The sequence below is a fragment of the Melanerpes formicivorus genome, unplaced genomic scaffold, assembly GCF_026170545.1.
Source record: "Melanerpes formicivorus ecotype bairdi unplaced genomic scaffold, bMelFor1.0.p_v2 SCAF_1, whole genome shotgun sequence".
Classification (NCBI taxonomy): Eukaryota; Metazoa; Chordata; class Aves; order Piciformes; family Picidae; genus Melanerpes; species Melanerpes formicivorus.
This window is the reverse complement of record NW_027142353.1, coordinates 16,121,563-16,142,942: the sequence shown is the minus strand read 5'-3', so window position 1 is coordinate 16,142,942 and position 21,380 is coordinate 16,121,563. Positions and strand designations below refer to the sequence as shown.

The following is a 21,380-nucleotide window of genomic DNA, read 5'->3' as shown; positions in this document are numbered from 1 at the left end:
AAAATTAATAGATGAGGGGCGAGCAACTGATGTCATTTACCTGGACCTGAGCAAAGCCTTCGACACTGTCCCGCACCACATCCTGGTCTCCAAACTGGTGACACATGGGTTTGATGGGTGGACCACTAGATGGATAAGGAACTGGCTTGATGGCCGCACCCAGAGAGTGGCTGTCAATGGCTCCATGTCCCAGTGGAGGCCAGTGACAAGTGGAGTCCCTCAGGGATCAGTCCTGGGACCTGTCTTATTCAACATCTTTGTCAGTGACATGGACAGTGGCATTGAGTGCACCCTCAGCAAGTTTGCTGATGACACCAAGCTGTGTGGTGCAGCAGACACGCTGGAGGGAAGGGAGGCCATCCAGAGGGACCTTGACAGGCTGGAGAGGTGGGCACAGGCCAACCTCATGAAGTTCAATAAGAGCAAGTGCAGGGTCCTGCATCTGGGTCGAGGCAATCCCAGGCACAAATCCAGGCTGGGCAGTGACTGGCTGGAAAGTAGCCCTGAAGAGAGAGACTTGGGGGTGCTGGTGGACAAAAAGCTCAACATGAGCTCTCAGTGTGCACTTGCAGCCCGCAAAGCCAGTCAGATCCTGGGCTGCATCAGGAGAAGTGTGGCTAGCAGGTCGAGGGAGGTGATCCTCCCCCTCTACTCAGCCCTGGTGAGACCCCACCTGGAGTACTGTGTCCAGTTCTGGAGCCCCTATTACAAGAGGGATGTGGAGGTGCTGGAACGTGTCCAGAGAAGGGCCACAAGGATGATCAGAGGGCTGGAGCACCTCTCCTATGAGGACAGACTGAAAGAGTTGGGGCTGTACAGTCTGGAGAAGAGAAGGCTCCGAGGTGGCCTAATTGTGGCCTTCCAGTATCTGAAGGGGGCCTACAGGAAGGCTGGGGAAGGACTTCTCAGGATATCAGGTAGTGATAGGACTAGGGGGAATGGAATGAAGCTGGAGGTGGGGAGATTCAGGCTAGATGTGAGGAGGAGGTTCTTCACCATGAGAGTGGTGAAACCCTGGAATGTGTTGTCCAGGGAGGTGGTCGAGGCCCCGTCCCTGGGGGTGTTTAAGAGCAGGCTGGATGAGGCTCTGTCCAGCCTGATCTAGTGTGGGGTGTCCCTGCCCATGGCAGGGGGGTTGGAACTAGATGATCCTTGTGGTCCCTTCCAACCCTGAATGAAACTATGAAACTATGAAACTATAAGCTCCATTCCAGGATTCCTTGAATTCTTATGCTAGAGCAAATAAGATGTCTAGGGACATAAAACGGTAGAAAGCAAGGGGTAGGGATATTTAAGTGGTTTAGTAAGAAGCCAACAGCTGTGCTGGTGCCAGTGAACTCCACTGGATTTTCTGTTTTTTTGGTTATTATGCTTGTGATCTCTTACTAATCACAGGAGAAAACTTACACATCTTCAAATACATTGCAAGAAAGCTAAGACAAGAGGCAATGTAGGCCCACTGCTGAATGGGGTGGGTGCTTTGCTGACAGAGGACACAGAGAAGGCAGAGTTGCTAAATGCCTTCTTTGTCTCTGTCTATACCTCTAGAGGCTGTCCTTGGGAGCCCACTGCACCCAAGGCCCCAAAAAAAGCAGGAGAAATGAGAAATTTTCCTGGTTGAAGGAAAGAAGTCAGAGAGTTGTGTTCAATGGACAGAGTCTAGTTGGAGGCCTATAACTAGTGGAGTCCCTCAGTCAGTACTGGGACCAATATATTCATTAACAACCTGGATGAGGGAACAGAGAACACTGTCAGCAAGTTTGCTGATGACACCAAACTGGGGGAGTGGCTGACACACTGCAGGGTTGTGCTGCCATTCAGTGGGACTTGGTCAGGCTGGAGAGCTGGGCAGGGAGAAATTTAATGACATTCAACAAGGGCAAGTGTAGAGTCTTGCACCTAGGAAAGAACAACTCCATGTACCAGTATAGGTTGGGGACTGAGCTGCTGGAGAGCAGTGAAAGAGAAAAGGACCTGGGAGTCATAGTGGATGGAAGGTTGAACATGAGCCAGCAATGTGGTCATGTTGCCAAGAAGGCCAATTGTATCCTGGGCTGTATTAGAAGGGGTGTGGTCAGTAGGTCAAGAGAGGTTCTCCTCTCCTCTACTCTTCCCTGGAGAGGCCACATCTGGAATATTATGTCCAGTTCTGGGCCCCTCGGCTCAAGAAGGACAGGGAACTGTTTCAAAGAGTCCAGCACAGAGCCAGGGAAATGATTAAGGGAGTGGAACCTCTTCCTTACATGGAGAGATTGAGGGAGCTGGGGCTCCTCAACTTGGAGAGGAGGAGACTAAGGGGTGACCTCCTTAGTATTTATAAATAAACAGTGAGTGCCAACAGGATGGAGCCAGGCTCTTCTCAGCGATGCCCAATGACAGGACAAGGGGCAATGGATGGAAGTTGAGGCATAGGAAGTTCCATGAAAACAGGAGGAAGAATTACTTCATTGTGAGGGTAACAGAGCACTGGAACAGGCTGCCCAGGGAGATTGTGGAAACTTCCTCTCTGGTGACTCAAGACCTGCCTGGATGAGTTCCTGTGTGACCTGGTATATGTGATTCTCCAGCGGGGTTGGACTAGATGATGTCTCAAGTTCCCTTCCAGCCCCTGACATTCTGTGATTCTGCGAATTCCAGACTATAAGATAAATTAAGAAACAGTACATGAAGTTTTCTGTCAATAAGGAATTGATGAGTCTGAGGTGATACAAGTTGAAACCAGCATAACAAGATGTAACTAAAGCTTGCATTTTACCTGCTTTGTTCTTAATTTCCTTATACCTTTCCAGTAAGATTGCCTTTCTAACAAACTTTGCTCTTCCCCCTCTTCAGCTTATGATCAGTGACACTTTGTGGGTGTTGTACCTAATATCAGCAGGTAAGATTTATTTTTTTTAAGATTGCCATCTCTATTAAGCAAGTACTTATCAGAAGGTATATTAGAAAAAAAACTTCAAAATACTTCCTTTCAAATTGAAATCTAACCAAAACACATTGTACTCCCAGGTACAGATGGGAATAAAAGAGAAATAGGAAGAAGCATACAGCACATATATCAGACAGGTCATTAAATTCTGCACAGTTTGCTATAATGACATGATATATCAATCTATATATAGCAGAAAATGATGGCCACCAGGAAATATCCACAATTACAAACAAAATTGAGAACAAAAGAAAAGTAAAGCTCTTTGAAGGTTGTTTTATTCCATTATAGATCAAACTATTTAGCTGCTCAAACTAACTAGAGGAATACCCTGAAATGGCAGGGGCAAGTATGCTCCACTGAATTCTCTTGGCAGCATTAAACTGTTCTTTGACTGTCAGTACTAGACAACAGTACTAATCTATTCACATTAGTTTCACCTGATTGCCTGGTTTAAAGCAAGACTCAATTACTTTGAGATTAATACAGCAATAAATTAAAATTCTGGAGGGCTGCTCAAATTACTCTAAGCTTCTAAAACTCTACCACTTCCCAAATATAATTTGTAACTGAGCTAATTCTATATACATTATTTGTGCTAATATTTTTTACATATCTAAAGCATTGCTTAGAATTATAAAAAAGAGAAAAAGTCTTAATTAACACAACTAAAATGGCCTCAGTAAGGAAAGTGGCAAGAATTTTTTTCCCCCACGTCCAAACTCAGTTGTCTAAAACCAGAAACACTGTCTTAGTATCCTTACTTGAAAATCCGTGTGTTTAGGCATCTCTGTGTTATTCTTTCAACACAGAATTGCAAAGAGCTCACTGTGCCCATGAGTAACAGCCGATATTTACATAGCCGTCCTGCCCTTGGACCCACATAGTACAACCACTTTAAGCAGTTAGTGTTTGTTGTGGAGTGCCAGGACACTAGTGCCTCAGCCCTGGGGAAGGGACACTGGAGTTGCATTCTGGTCCACACATTTAGAGTTCCTTCTCCCAACAGCAAGAACTAAGAGAGCTTGAAGAGACTGAAATTTTTCAATAGATGTGCACCCTGCTAGAGTCTGATTATTTTTGCATTGTAGCTTTGTTTAAAGTATCAAAATATCAGAATCATAGTTAGAAAAACCAAGCAAACAACTAAGACTACTTCTCCTATGCTATGACTGCAGGTCATTCACTTTTCAGCCACATACAAGACTGAAACAAAACTGTGAAGCTAAAGAATAAACAATATACAGATAAATCTTAAGGCCCAAAAAACCAGTGTGATAACCAAATCCAGCATTAAATGAACAATAAAACTTTAAAATTATTTTGTATAGCACAAAAAGTCAAGATTTTCACCAAGTGTTTTCTGCACCAAATCCACTAACTTCTGTATGTGCTTCAGTATGGTTTTAGGAGAGATAGCAAGTGTTTTTACTTTGATCTCCTGGTGATAATTTTTATAGGTAATGATGCTTATTGATACAAAATATTAATCTCTTCCTAAATAAATTTGCCTGCATTTAAATCCCAACCACTGAATTTCAGTAGCATTTTTAATTCCAAACAAAAAAGAAACCCCAAATCAAAACAAAACAAAAGATACCTTCTGCACTTAAACTCTTTCTGATGAGAAACTGAATGTGGCCTTGTAAGCAGGTCCTTAAGAAGCTGTGACCAGTGAAAACAATATTGTACCTTAAGCCTGAACAGGGATTTATTAGTTGAAATCCCTTCAACTTTTTCATTATACCTAACTTGTTTATATTATTTACACAGACATGCTCCATTCCTCACAGTATTCACCATCATTTGTAACTCAAATTATTTTCAAGAGGAAGAACAAAATGAAGAATGCAAATTGTTCTCACATGCACAGAGCATATGAACTGATTTCTTCACTTTATGCTCACTAAAAACCTGCATAACCTTCTGATGGTGCCTACGTAAAGGCAGTCTATGATGTCATGCCAAAGCTTATTTAGGTTCCTGCAGTAGGCACAATTGACAGGCTTGTGGTAGCAGGGAGTAAGCCAGAGCAGGGACACCTGTGAAGGGACTGCAGCCCATGACTATTCCTGTTCTCGAGCAGAAGAGTTGATTAAGAAGGAAAGAGCTGAAGCAGAAGAGTAAGAAACAAGGAGCAGCAAAGAAAAGGAGTGCACTGACCCCACCTTCTTGCACCACTACCTGCCTCATATGCTGCAAAAGCAGAGCTGTAGAGACTAGGACACAAGGTGGTGTGTGGTCTGAAGTTGAGACAGGCAAAAGAGGAAAGGTATTTTCCCTGTCTCTTTAACTGTTTGTCTTCCTTGGTTAATTCCTGAATGATTTTAAGTTTATGTTAAATTCCCTGCACAGAGACTCTTTTGCCCATGACTGCCTCAGCTGGGATTAAGGTCCTAATGATCCTTGTCTGCAAGGCCTAGGAATGAATTCCAGAGAGAAACCCACAAATCTGTCACCAAATAATGACTTTCCCTAGTTTCTTAATCAGTGGACTAATGGTGTATGCTTTAAGTCATTTTGGTGGAAATTTACAAGATATCAGTTTTATCATTAGACACTCTGAATGGCTTCCCTGGCTACATTCTGATACCTTCACATATTAACATCATTATCACTTGTCACATTACTACATGGCAATTCCACAGGCCATGGTCATGGATGAAGGACTCTTTAATAGGCACTTTACATGCAAGTGCCTGAATTAAAGAGCTGTGTAAGTGGAATAATATTAGACCCGTTTATCAATGTATTTAATACTGTGATGCTCTTGGTAGGATAAACAGAGCATTAGGACTCAGTACGTGTCAAGCACAAATATCATCTGTAAAGAGTCTGACCACAAATTTTGATTAAATTGACCAATGCCTCTTTCCTAAGAGCTCAAGCTCTCAGCCTTTAACAGATACAATTACATCCCCCCACCACTCTGCATTATCTCAGATACCACATGACTTACAGCCAAGGAAGTCAGGCTGCAATGGTGATGCTGATCTGCATTTTTGGCCATCTTTGTGCAAAATGGTGCTGGTTTCATTCATGTGACCGTTTGAGGTTGTGCCTTTAAGAAAAGGGACACCTTGGCCAAATGTTTTATAAACAAAAGACAGGTCTAAACTAATTTCATTGGCGGAGAGGCAGAGCACTGCCTTAAGTTTTGATTTCCAGTGAGACTAGTCTCAGTCTTGCACTTTCTCCTTTTGCAGCTTGCGGCTTCTGGGCTTTCGGCCAGACTGACCTTGAGCAGATAAGGCCTCTATTAACATATAACTGCTTTTAATTAACAATTATTCCTTTTCTCTCTTTCTAACCCTCTCTGGGGAAAAGGGGGAGAGAAGAGGGGTACGGGGGGGGGGGGGTGAACCCTCCTCAGCAGAGGAGGGAATCTCATTCCTGTGTTACTTTGTTGTATATTTCTGTATATATATTGTAAATACTGTAAAGTGTGTGTATAAACCTGCATTTCCTAAACTGCTTGTAAATACAGCACATTTCCTTTGCTAATCTGGCTGTGGGTTTTTTTTTTTTCTTTCATTTTTCTTTCCCTTCACTTACAGGGGGAGGGGGGAAGAAGGCTTGAGGCCTTCCCCTCAACCCTCGACATTTCTTTTTCTTGGCTGCCCAACGTGCAGCAGATAATTAGCTTGATTTATTGTTTTATAGCCGGATTAGCAAAACATGAAGGTGCTGTGGATATTAGAGCATTTATTTTTTTCAATTTTTGGGGCTCTGGTTTACAGATATTGTTTGGGTTTGATTCTGGATTACCTGGGTAAATATTTGATGCAGACAATTTATTTGTGGTGTATGCATCGGGTCAGACTATGGTATGGAAAATGTGTGGATTTTTTCTGGCCAGCAAGATACAGGAATGTGACCTCTAGCACTCTCCCGATTGAGATAAAAGAGTTTAAGATCCCAGTAGAAGAAAGAGTAACTTTAAGTGATGGCTGGGATCCAAAGGTGATTTATTTAATGTGTGTAAATCTGCTGCTGGTGATGGTGATTGCATATCTGCTGTTTTCTTTGTGTCGGGAGAGGAAGGTATCGAAAACGTGTTTTGTTATTAAAACTAGATCAAAGAAAAGGCGACGTGGCTCTGGGTCAGTCCCAGAGACGTCTAGTGATGAGGAGTGTGGAGAATCTGTGTCAGTTAAAAGGAAAGCTAAAAAGTTAATTGGAAAAGCTGCTCTGAACGGTTTTGCCGCTGATTCTGGCAAGCTGCCAGGGGCGGCAGCAGCTGTCAACATGGCGTCTCCTCCTTCTCTTCCTCCTGTTTCTCCTTCAGCCATTAACGGGGCAATGTCATTTCCGCCTACTCTCTCGGTGGGACCAGAAGTCACTGCCCCAGCAGCTGATTTATCTCAGGACCTATCAGCTTCTGTTAAGGTGGCTGTAAATTGAAACACAGCTCCAGTTAAGGTGGCTGTTTTACAGACTAGAAGTGGAAAGACCAAAGATGATCCAGGAGCTAATGGAGGAGAAGGGCAGGAGACTGATCCTGGTGAGGGACCCTCTACCAGAAAAGATCCTGCTGAGAAGGAAGAGAAGATTTGTTTTAAAGATCTAGCTGACTTAGTGAGAGCAAAACAGGATAGAGATGCAGCTAGGACAGGAGCTGGCAGAGGTGGTTCTCAGCTTAAAGAGATCCTTGAGAAAATGGCAGCAGGATTATTAGGACAACAAGTTGAGGAAGAGGAGGAGTCAGATGACATTTCTGACTGTTCTTCACCACGCAAAGAATTACGAAATGTCCGTAAAGATTATACCAGAGCAGATAAGGAGCCAGTTCTAGCTTGGCTTAGTAGGTGTTATGATACAGATGCTCCAGCTCTAATAGTTGGAGACAAGTCAGCAGCTCAGTTAGGAACTCTCTCGAGGGATAATGGAATAGATAGACATCTAGGCAAGGTTCTTGGTAAGGTTAATCTGTGGATACACCTTTTAATGGTGGTTGCCCTGAGATACCCTTCCTGAGATGATCTTCCCTGGAATCCTAAACCCTGGACTACCATAGATGAGGGAATTAAGCACTTGAGAGAATTTGCTGTTAGAGAGATACTCTATGGTGAACATGAAACTCTGAATCCTGATGACATTCCTGTGGGTACTGGTCTTGCTAAAAAGCTCATCAAACTTGCTCCTTCTAATTATGCAAACATTCTGTCAAGCAGAATTGTGTCAAGAAATTATGGTGGAGCTCCTCCTACGGTTGGCCAACTCACTGATCAAATGAGACAATTGGAGGATAGCATGACACATGTTTCTTTGGTTTCGGCCATTAAAACTCTGTCTGGTGATATACAGAATTGCATAAGAGAGTTAAAGGATGAATTTAAAAATTCTATATCCCAATCAGCACAAAGGGATAATTACAATTCTTCCTCCAGGTGGATACAAGTTTCATCTGTGAGGAATACACGTCCTCCAAGGAGGTTCATTCCAAAACAGATCAAATCAAAACAGACCACCAAGGCAGTCACATAGGACTATTTGGATAACTCTGCATGATCAGTTTGGTGAGAACATGAACCGGTGGGATGGCCAACCAACTTCTAATCTTTTCAGGAGACTGAGAGAACTGCAAAGTGGCAGAACCCGAGGCAGCAATACCAGAAGGGTAGCTGTTACTTCCACAGTTCCCCAGAACAACTCTAGTAGCTCCAACAGTGGCTCCAGTAATAACACTGCACACTGTGCTCAATGCACATGTGGGCATGTTCCCCATAACTAGGGGTACCCTGCCTCCCGCCAGGGGGAGGAGAGGGATAACAGAGATAACAGAATCTATTGGGATGTGTACATCCAGTGGCCTGGCACTTCACAATTTCGGAAGTACAGGGCCTTGGTTGACACAGGAGCTCAGTGCACCATAATACCATCAAATTATCAGGGATCAGAGTCTATAACTATTCTGGGAGTCACTGGTGGATCTCAAGAGTTAAGTAAGGTGGAGGTTAATATAAGTTTAACTGGTAAACAATGGAGGAAGCATACAGTTGTGACCGGCCCTGATGCACCTTGTATTTTGGGAATTGATTTTCTGAGAGAAGGGCGTTTCAAAGACCCTAGAGGTTACAAATGGGCTTTTGGAGTAGCTTCTGTAGAAATTGATGGACAAAAATTGAAGCTGTCTGCTAGACCTGAGCTTTCTGATGAATCTGCAGCTGTGGGACAGCACAATATACAGGACAGTAAATTGCCGGTTGCTTCTCAGACTGTGCATCACAGACAATACAGAACCAACCGTGACTCTTTGTTGCCCATTCAGAATTGGAACTGGTGCTGTTTAACATCTTTGTCAGTAACATGGACAGTAGGATCAAGTGCAGCTTCAATAGGTTTGTCAACAACAACAAGCTGTGTGGTGCAGTCAACACACTGAGGGAAAGGGATACCATCTAGAAGGTCCCTGACACACTTGAGACGTGAGCCAATGTCAACCTCATGAATTCAACATGACCAAATGCAAAGTCCTGCATGTGTGTCAAGGTGATCTCAAGCCCAAATACAGGCTGTGTGGAAAATGGATTGAGAGCCGCCCTGAGAAGCACTTAGGTGTGTTTGATGATGAGAAGCTTAACATGGCCCAACAATGGGAGCTTGCGGTCCAGAAGGGCAGCTGTAATCTGAAGTGCATCACAAGAAGTGTGACCAGCAGGCAAAGGGAGGTGATTCTCCCCCTCTATTCCACTCTTATGAGACTCCACCTGGAGAACTGTGTTTGGTTTTGGGGTCCCTAGACATGGACCTGTTGGAGTAAGCCCAGAAAAGTGCCATGACAATGACTAAGGAACCAGAGCAAATCACCTATGAGGATAGGCTGAGAGATCTGAGATCACTCAACCTGGAGAAAAGAAGGCTCCAGTGAGACCTTACAGCAGCTTTTCAACACCCAAAGTGGACCTACAAGGAAGGTGGAGAGGGACATTTCACAAGGGCACGTAATTATAGGATAAGAGGTAATGGTTTTATATTGGAAGAGGATAGTTTTAGATTAGATGTAAGGAAGAAGTTCTTCACTGTAAATGAGGGTGGCACTGGAACAGGTAGTCCAGAGAATTTGTGGATGCCCTATCCCTGGAAGTGGTCAAGGCCAGGCTGGTCTGGTCTTTGAGAAATTTCATCCAGTCTAAGGTGGTCTTGCCTGTGGCACGAGGTTGGAACTAGGTGATCTTTAAGGTCCCTTCCATCCCAAACCATTCTATGATTCTTGCAGCCAAATTCATGATATAGGTGCCCACATAAAAAAAAAATGGACTTGTAGCTCTGAATGCCTGCTGTTCCTAGAAGTACTTCATTGTGATCTGATTTAGGCTGACTTCTCAGCTTTTATTCTAAACTGTTATCAGCATCTTTACACTTTAAGTGTGCATCCCTTTTCAGTTGTTTGACTTTCTTACGTCCATCACACCTCATCTCTTAACAGACTATTCAGCCACTGCAAATTCTAATCTTAGAGACAGGCACCCAAACTCTCGGCAACATTAAATCTCTCAAGGGAAATGTACTTAACCCTAATGGTAGTCAGGCACAAAACCCAGATTCACAGCATACTGTCTTAACCGTAATTCCTTCCTTCTGAACAATGGACCTAATGTCACCCCAATCTTCTTCCAACCTACAAGCAGCACCTTCATAATTCAAAGTGGTTCCACTCTCAAGGTATTTTTCCCATCATAAAAGAAATCCTAAGAGAAACAGTGTTAGGTAGACAGCATTTTAATTTACGGGTAAACAAAAAGGTTATTTTGATCCCTGTACAAGTGCTTTATTAAAACAATATCTGTAAGTGAATTGAGGAAGTAGACTTCAGCCCAACTAAGATGTTTCCTTTGGAAACATTAAATTTCCTTTACTTGGAACCTAGTCATGTCTTTTCTTCCAATTACCAGTTTAAAAAAAGGCTGCCAACCATAGGCATGTCAAAAATATTTGAATTCTGTATCTTATATTATAAGGGAAAATGCCTTATAATAAAATTGGCAAATAACTGATACATAAAGCCCTGTTGCTATTTTAAAGCCCAGAAAATGAGATGATTTTGTTGGTTCGTTGTGTGATTGAAGTTATCTTTCATTGTAAGGCAAGTAAGGTGTACATGCTTTGAACCACTGAAATTTGACTGTCTCCAGGATACAACATGTGTGTATTTATCTCCTATACTTAAAACAGGCATTAAAATGGTAGTGTTTTTTAAACACTCTCTGCAGGTACAAGACGTAATTAGTATTATTTATTAGAGTACTGGCTCTGAAATAGACAGATAGGTTGATGATAAAGCACAGAATAAGATCTTTTGGAATGATCATGAGTGGTATAAAATTTCTCTCACTTACTTTGTATAGTATTTTTTAAACTTTCAGGTTTCTTTCATTTAGGACTTTTGGGAACATTTGAAGCAATATGTAGCACTTTAGATCATGAAAAAAAAAAACATTCTCTAGGATTATGCAAAGAGTAAATCAGTAATGTAGCTGCAAGTGTACATCTGTAGATGATTACAGATGATTGCACCCATGAGGCATGTGGAATGATTACTAGCCAGATGTTACAAAAATTTGAATGCAAAAGAATTGGTACCATTAGGAAAATACAGGTAAGGAGAAAAAGTGCCCAGGATTCAGAAACAGTGGGGGTTTTACCACATTTATGTCTTCATGGCACTCTTCCCAGCAGCACCCACACAGACAGCTCTACCAGCATCTTTAGCAATGGTCCTGACGGCAATTACTTTCATGTTAGACTTTAACTAAAGGTAGATGCACACATGTGTAAATGGTAACATGGAAGGCAGGACTACTCATCATAGTTCTCCAACTGCCAAGTCTTGCATGCTATTATTCAATTCAACAATTATATTTATGCTTTTTAGATATATCAGATGTAAATACTTAGGCAAACACAATCACATGCCTAATGAAATGTACAATTACTGTGGTTTATTCACAAACTAAAGGCAATTTTTCTCAGTATTTAACTTGATTTTTATTGTACACTTCATGATACTACCATGCTATCAGCTGCTGCCTAGGGAATTAAACACAGATAAGGAAAACACAGAGGAGAGAGTAAAATCAGAAAGAAGAAACAGGCCAGCTGTGAATGTACCTGCATGCACTCAGTGGGAGACAAGGCTGAAGGCTGTTCTATTATGAAGGAAACATCAGCCTTTTTGTAGAAGCTTGACTCAAAATCAACTAAGTAGTCTGAGAAAGAGAAGAACTTGACAGTACCATACAAGTAGAGGCAATAGTAAGGAGCTTTGCCACCCACATCCACACAGTCAGCCAAGCCTTTCATTCATATCCTTTCTCTTACTCCCACTCAGCTTCACAGGTAGTATTCAAAAAAATCTTTCAGGTATCCTGATGGATAAAAGACTTCATTTAATATGAATGTTCCCACTATATTAGAACAACACCTACTTAAGAAGTCAAGTTCTGTGTCAAACTGTTGGAAAGTGTACTTAGGTTACTATGCAGTTCATGACCAACTTATTAGAAGAAAGCAGCAACTTCAGCTAGAACCTGAAACATCTGAACTCACCTCACCTAGAAGAGTAAATTATTCTTTCTCTACTCTTTTTTCCTCTCATTTCAGAAGATCACAGAGATAGGGATTTGAGGTACTGAGGATTTAGCTAATTGGTTCTCCATTCAATGTTTCATTCATTCTCCAGTTTCACAAACAGTTCATAGACAGACCTAACTTTCCCAGAGGCATAGCCATACAGAACTGCCCCAGATTTTAGACCTGCTCCAGCTTTCATTAACTTCACTCTCATTGGAGACTACATTGGTAAAGTTGGCAAAACCAATTGGTGTTAATTTCATTCTACAGCCAGTTTAGAAATACATACATTGATGAACAGAGACATTAGTTGTAGATACATGGTGATGTGGCCTACGTTTGAAAAATCATCTTCACAAACATCAGATATTACAATTACATTATTAATATATATTGAAAGGACGAAGGCACTGAAGAACTTGTACCACAAATCTTACTGCAATATTGCTGTACAAATGCAGAATGGAAGCCAGTTTTCTAAGAGAGAAGCACTTGATGGTTTACATCTTGATTTTAAAAGGTTTTAAACATTGTCTCACCATGGCAACATACAGAAATGCAGCTAGGTGAAACTACTCTGTGATGGGTGCAAAATTATTTGTTAAATGTTCTTATGAGCAGCTAATAATGAAACATTGTTAGGAAGAGTGTCAAATAAGGCTACAACAGTCAGATCTCGGTCAAGAGGAGGCTCAGGGGTGACCTCATTGCCCTCTACAACTACCTGAAAGGTGGTTGTAGCCAAGAAGGGGTTGGCCTCTTCTCCCAGGCAACCAGCACCAGAACAAGGGGACACAGTCTCAAGCTGCGCCAGGGGAGGTTTAGAGTCGAGGTGAGGAGGAAGTTCTTCACCGAGCGAGTCATTCGGCATTGGAACGGGTTGCCCAGGGAGATGGTTGAGTCATCGACCCTGGAGGCGTTCAAGAGGAGATTGGACGTGGCACTTGGTGCCATGGTCTAGTCATGGGGTCTGTGTTGATAGGTTGGACTCGATGATCCTCGAGGTCCTTTCCAACCTAAGTGATACTGTGATACTGTGATACTTCTATTTATCTTTTTCTTCTGGATCAGGTTGATATAAAATAAATTATAGTCATCGAATTTCAGATGAAAATAAGCAAAGAGGCCTTGGAAAAATTAATTAAGGAGGAATTACAATTCCAGAAGGTATTTGAAATTGAAGAAATAATTAAAAAAACAACCACCACACAGCAAAACCCAAACAAAGACAGAAGTTAAGGGTTTACATTTAAAAAGAAATAATCAAGAAAGCAAATAAAGGATGGAAAACCGTGATGGGAGCTCTTTAAAAAGACACAATGGCTGTAACAAAACCAAAAAACACATGAATCACCCACACCCACAGCATACTGTTTCTGAAAACTGGAAACACTTCACTGGGACATAGAAACTGTATCAGAGCTTAGAAACACAAACTAATGGCTCTACTGAGATATTCTGACAGTACTGATTTCAACGAAGTGGTGAAACAGCTGGAGAAAGTCTAGAGAAGGACAGTAAGAATAATTCAAAGTATAAATGTAGGTACTATAGCAAAACACTGAAACATCTGGAGCTATACGGTTCAGCAAGGCCGTAAGAAGGTAGAAGAGACATAATGACAGTCTTGAAAGATGCTGAAAAGCTTTTTAAAAGGTTGGTTGTTTTTTTCTGTCAATAGTATGATGACAAATCATGATCTTAACTTGCAGAAAAGAAAGATTCAGGTTATTATACTTTAAGAAAATCATCCTAGGAGTACAGACAATGAAACAGTGCAATAGATTTTCTGGAAAGACTGTGAAATCTTCTCTACATCAGAAGGGGATGGCTTAGATTAGTTGTCTATAAATAAATACACGTTCTTGCATAGAAGCATACATAAAACAGATAAACAGAACACCTCAAAACTGAAAACAGAAAAAATTGGGAATTAAATAGATCATCAAGTACCAAATTTGCACTATCATCTGTCCAATTTTCATCCCTTTAAAGCCAAAGCCATTTATAAAAGTTGGAGCAGAGTATGGCCAAAATTAAGGGATTTTCCAAATATGAAACTAAATACTTGGCACAGCCCTCACAGTATAAAAAACTCTATTAACTTTTATCTGATTAGGATAGCTTGGTCATCACTAGGTAATAAAATTGTAAAAATCTCTCACTTCCTTTTTTAAAGAGATGAAAAATATCAGAAATTATTACATTCAAATATTCATAGCTTGTACTTATATACTGCAATCTAAGTGGCACTAATTACACAGTAGCTGCCAAACTGCTGTGCTCTTGTGATTTTTGTAATGATAGATTTCAGGAACCAATAGGACAGCCTGCATAATAATATCTGCAAGTAAAATATCAATGAATGTGTACAATAAAATAATATAATTACATAGGAAAGATCTGCTCCATTACTTACCTGTTAACTACTTACAAAGCTGCATCATAAAATGGAGATTTATAAAATATTGATAAACTTTCCATTTATAACCCTGTTTATAACATTCCTAATCTGAGGAAGCTTATTTAACATTTTGATCAAGACTGCTGTATCTTAACCAGTATTTTAAAGCTTAGTAACCGGCTTTAAACGGACATTCAACTTCTGGCTACTACACCAAGAGATGTTATGTCCTGGTTACCCATTTCTAGACAAAGACATATCAATGTTTAGTTTCCTAAACCATGTTTGATCTTTAAAAGGCAGTGCTCAGAATGACATTTTGATAGAGTATAGGCTGCAACTCAGGAGCCTGGAGTTTGAGCCCTGTTTTTAAAACCAGCTGTGCAGGCAACCTTGGACAAGCTTTTTCACCCGTCTTTGCTAATCTCCCCCATCACTAAAAACATACTGGCCTCCTTAATTAAGCACTATGAGTGTCATTCAAATCATCTATCCACTTAAGCTTGTCTAAGTCACTGCAGCCACTGTTCTTTGGTAGGCACACCAGATGGGCAGCTAGAGTAACTGCCTTTAATATCATAAAGAATTTTGTATGTCAAGATAAGAAGGGTAATTTCAATCAGAGGATTTTTTCTTTTTCCTGATGATACACCTATCCCACATTCCCCTACCAAAATACCTCAAACTAGAGAATGTGCATGGATGCTTTTAGCTTCTAGTGTGATCTTAGCACGGCAGTATGACGCTAATTTATGAATCTGAAGGTTGCCTGGGAGATCAGACAAAGTTATCATTTGATATCTACTGAAGACACAAATGTATATAAAAGGTACTATCAGTATCACTACTCAGCTAGCAGTATTGGTATAACTGACCCCCAGCAGAAAGCAAATTGAGCTTGGGTGAAATCAGTTCTTAATCTGTTTCTCACAAGGAAAAAGGGACTGACACAAATGGCAGGTTTTGTTCAGAATGTATTTGGTATCACAGGACTCTGAGACTGTTGCAACTCTTAGCTCTTTGTTTATATTCAGCACCTTGGGAGCAAACTGAAGTGACTCCAGTTGCAAGGCTTTTAATATTCAGAAAAACTTTGTGAATTGCTGTCATTTAGCCATTAAACCTTTTTATTACCTTCAAGTTCAGCTTGGGGCCAAGACAAAAGTCTGGAGCTCAAGACAGGGAAAAAAAAAAAATAGAAGAAAAAGTCTTACCAGAGTCAAAGAGATGAATCAGAAAGAATATGGCCTGTAGGCATGCTTTATCATTTGAAGGGACTTCCCTAACTGTGCTGAAATGAAAATTTACAACTGCAGGCTCCTGTTGGACCTTTGATAAATAAACGTGAGATAAACACAATGTTTTGACAGGGTAACTGCATGTTTTACATTTGGATATGGATCTTGCCACAGCTGCCTATGTTCTTGCCACCTTTCCTGAATTATTGTTCTGTGCCTATTTCCCCATGGGGATGGCATGACACACTGCAGCTAGAAAACAATGTATTCTCGCAGTGATTCTGCATGTCTTGTTTCCAGAATACAAACTGCACTTGTCTTGCAAAATCTGTGCAACTCCCAGTCATTCTTCTGGGTGACGTTCTGACTTAGTTTGAATTGAGACTGCCACAGAAATGCATGGATTTATTTTTCCCTCCACCCTACCCTTTAGTACCAAGATTAGAATCAAAGTAATTCTGTGTGTTTGTTGTTTATTTGATTGGTTGGGTTTTTTTCATGGGAATTACTACTAAACAGACAAATAGGATGGATTATATACTCTAAAAGTAATAATAATAAATAAACCAAATAAATTAGTCATCATACTTGCATACTGGTGATAATCAATGGTTGACTCAAATAATGGTTGATTCTTAAATAAAGATATTGTTTTAAAGTTATTGAAATCCTGGGATCCAAGGCAACCTAAAAATAGGTTATAACTTCATAATTCAAAAGCAAATAGCACAGCTTCTTTCTGTCATGCACACTATTTGAGCAGAATACTGATTGCATTTGATATCATTTCAGCACAGACATAAGCTATCTCTTTGATTCGTTTCATAAACATTTTTAAACAGATACTGAAATGGATTTTACCAGTAGGACAGACCTATCTCATTAAAGCCACTGTAGCCCAGCTCTTGCCTGCTTAGTCCCAGATCTTCAAGGTCCATGCATTTAAATCCAGGTGGGCACTGGTAACCTTCTTCTAGCTCTCTGGAACAGTGGGTGTCTGGGATAGCTAAATTATTCCAGGTTACATTTCTGTGAAAAAAACAAAATTCAGGTGTTATATAAACTCAGCCCATAGCAAAACTGAATACTTGAAAGTGAAGGAACTAAAGGGAAAAGTACATCAGCTATTATTTTTTTCTATCTTACGTTCTTAGGTATACGTTATTTCCTTTAACCAGGTGCACTTACTGCAGAGGGCAAGCTAACAGACTCATAAGACTTCAGCCTTCTGTAATGATAGTACAAATATTAACAGCAGAAGCTTCATACTAATTCCTAGAGACACCACCAAAACCAGAGACTTTCCTGACACATAGTAGTTAGTATTCAGATGTTCCAGCTACTCTTTATGCAATTTGGACAATACTGCTTCAGGGTCCTTTTCAAATCCTGAGAGTTTCCAATTGCAGTCAATACTGCACTTTTGACTTACACGGACATTACTTGAGTGAGCTTTGACACTCCTCAAAAAGATCATTGTGGATGACTTGTCAGCCACCTGAGAATTTATTCAGCTTCTTGTACCTTGGTCATGCCATGTTTCTACCACAGATAGATAGTAACAGGCAAGAAATCAAATCATTACATGTTCCTGCAATTAGTATCTAGGTATTGTATGACTGAAACATATTTGATTCACTTTTAGGTCAGTCCAATCATATTTGGTAGAACAGGTGAAATAATGTAAACTGTTATCAGCTGGTTCAAACTGATTTATGTTGGTAAATGCAGCACTAAAAAATAGAAAGCTCACAAGACAAGGGTCAGTACTACGACATTCTGTGGTTCATTTCTGACTGTTGTCATAGACTACGCATCACTTGTCTTCCCAGCTCCTGTGGCATCTGGGGCTGAGATGCTGAAGAAGCTGTCATGCTGCACTGCAATGGGAATTCAGGTAGGCCCAGTGCTAAGGGACACAGAAGTTAAAAGGACAAGGACGAGTTCGTTGCTCGGTGTTCTGTTAAATCTGCCTGTGGCATGTACATATAACGATGGGTATCCAAGCATTCCCAAACTTTGATAATGAGAACCTCAGGCAGTTGATTCCCCCTAAGCACTTACAGTATCCAGTTAATACTTGCAATACATAGTCCTTTGCCAAAACCAAACACTGGTAGCCCCATTTCACAAGAAGTTTAGTGAAGAGGTAACCTTAGCAAACTACTTTCCTCCATCCCAAGTAGGTCCCTGTTAGGGTCTACAATGCAACACAGCACAGTATTACAGTGCAGAAGTGAAGATTCGTGCTACTTATACTATGTCAGCTGTGTAAATCAAAGAGAAGGTTACAATATGACAAAGCTCCAACAGAGCTGAACAGGCAACACAGCTAAGCAAAATCCAGTGTTCTCCTTGCTTGTGTTCTCTCATCCAGCAAATGAAAATCAAAATTTTTGGTTCAGTCCTAGGGCAATTTAAAATCAAACTTTAAAAACTAATCATGGTGAGCTCTCATCTGAGGAAAGAAAGAATGAAACAAACAAAATCAAAATCACAAAACCACCACCAAAACAAAAAAAAACCCAACCAACAGTCAATAGCATTTTTCCTTTCATGTTCAAGTTGATTCTGACTTTCTGATCACAGCACAGACTTTTCAATAAACAACTAAAATGAATTGCTGAAAGCTACAAAGAAAATCTTGTAGTCATCAAACCATTATCCCGAGGCTTCGACCATTGCCTTAAAATTAATCATTTTAATGAATCTTGCTTGTCCACAGGAAAGGTGAAATTTTCAGTCTGCCCTTTAGTATAATTAGTATCTTATTGTTCTTCTGAAAGTCCTCTTTTTTTAATCTAACTCACAGATGCATTTTGACAACTAAATTGGGTGAACAGAAGCTTTAATTACTTTATTTTTCTTGCCTTTATGCACTGAATGAGACAGTAATAGATTAGTCTAAATCTGTCAGTGTGAAACTAAATCTCCCTACAAAATTTTTCCTATGAAATTATAAACACGGACAAATAACTGCAGTTGCACCTATCCTGTAGTCATTACGGACAGTTCCAGCTGAAGCTTTAGAGAACACTCTGAAATTTAGCTATTTGTTTAACTAGAGAGACAGATATGCAGGCATACATGTACTCATTTCACTTTTCTTAAACATGCTCAGCACACATCACTCAAGGATTTAAAACTTCATCTAGGCACCTCAACTCCTTTATACTAGAATATGTTAATCTATACCCAGTTGTATACTTAATGTTGGATTTGTGACCTGACATCTAAAAGGCACTATAATATATAGAATTATCACAAGAAAATATTTAATTCATATTTTCAAAAATTAAAATAAATTCATTGGCTCAAGCAGATTCAGAACCCTGGCTACTGATAGATAATTGGTTTTGCATTATGGTTTGCATTAGAAAATCCTGTAAATCCAATAGGCTAGAAGTGTGAGTGTATATTACTAAAAGTGTTTCTGACTCAATAGCTACATGCAAAATACTTATTTTAAATGCTTGACTTAAACCTAGGTAATTTCTGTATCACATCAACCCTCATTCTAAAGAGATAAAGCTGCCTCCATGCACTGAGTATGATTTAGGCTAATAAGGAAGAAATTTTTTCTTACAGTACATGTATAAATATAGGCCTTTTAATGAACAGTATCACTAGGCAATTTGTGTTCTGCCTCAAGACAACAAAGAAGCATAGATTAATCTACATGGATTAGATAATATTACATATCTAATCTAGAAGTGGCTAGAATACCACCTGGTATTTTCAATATAAGGTTATTTAAATTGTTGCATTCCTTGATAAGCCATAATAAACACCAACTAAGTACTGAGATGCTGATTCAGAACATAACTAGTTTTAAGCAGCTCAGAAGTTTGATCCGGCTATGTGCTTAAATATCTTGCATAAAGTGCATCAGTCCAAGAGGTGAACTTCACAGGAGCGCAAGGGATAAAGGAGGTAATTCATTCCACATTGCTTGATAATCTTTCAATAATAAGATTTTAGCAAAAGACATAGGAGTGCTACTCTAATATGTTTTTAACTGCCTGAAGAATATACATACATACGTATGAATACCACAAGAACTTGAATTGACATGTCTTCACAGTACATGTGCCACTGACTCATGGCATTTGTAGCGGTACTTGTCTTTCAACAATTACATTCTCATATGAGCAGAATCTCTTTATTAGGGCTGTTCTTCAAAGAGGGGTTTCCACTACTTAAGAGACAAATTACCTAAGGTAGCTTCCTAACTTCGTGTTTTCTGTTAGCCTGACTTTCTCTGATGAAAATAGAAATGGAGAAAGAATGAGATTTTTTTTATTCCAGTACTCTATTAATTTGTAAGATAAGACATTCAAAATTACCAATCTATTAATGTAGTTTCCAGATCCAGAAAAATTCCAGAAAAAATTAAGAAGGATATTTATTGATAAGGTATTAAAAACACATTCCAAATGGTCAGTTAGGTAAGGAAGTCAGTAACTAAAAATGAATTAGCTGGAGCTGAAGGATTCTCTGTATTAGTTAAAGAAACTCTGTGTCTGTCTCTGCACCAAAACCAGGCACTGCAAGGCAGGTGACTAAAGAACAACTGCATTGGTAAAAATACCATAGCAGGCACAAAAAAATAGCTGATGAACCTCGAAGCCAGTAAGTCACAACTGTACAGCTTCCAAATAGGGAATGGGATCTCAGAGGAATTAGCACTGGGTTCTGTGCTATCCATTTTCATTAGTGACCTGGAAGACTGTTTGAATCCTCCTTCATCAAAATCACACAAAGCATATGCTGAATGATGACAAAACCTTTGAGAATGATAATGTAGTTCTCTAGAGCTTAAAGGTTACTCTCAATTTAATTGAGAGTATTTAATATCTTAGAACCTAAATGCAAAATGGACACTGCTATATAGAAAGTACAGAAAGAATATAGAAACAGACTTGGATCAAATGATTAATAAGAGATTGATTTCTCTTTAATATACCAAGAATTCATAGTTGTCTGCTATATTAATTTAGTTGTCTAACTCTGAGTATGCAATATTTTAAAACTATTTCCAGTCCTACACATTTTTTTAAAAGGTGCTTCTGTTTTACCATATTACCAGAACACAAGGCAAAAGCATCATGCTATTGAGAATATGACAATATATCTAAAACAATCTCAGAAGAAAGCACAGAGCTCCATGCTGCAGAGAAGCTCCTGACCCTCAAATAAAACTGATTCTTGGCCAGTAATACTCAATATATAAAAACAT

At 39.9% G+C, this 21,380-nt stretch overlaps 1 protein-coding gene across 3 annotated transcripts in view; it reads right to left on the bottom strand.

Moving 5' to 3' along the window:
• The window catches only part of NALCN (sodium leak channel, non-selective), a 261,613-nt gene that overhangs the window by 182,698 nt on the left and 57,535 nt on the right, over positions 1-21,380 (bottom strand). For all 3 annotated transcript variants that reach the window (XM_068163255.1, XM_068163339.1, XM_068163429.1), the window contains one exon: positions 17,016-17,170. In XM_068163255.1, the coding sequence (XP_068019356.1) occupies positions 17,016-17,170 (155 nt within the window). The remainder of the gene's footprint in view (positions 1-17,015; positions 17,171-21,380) is intronic.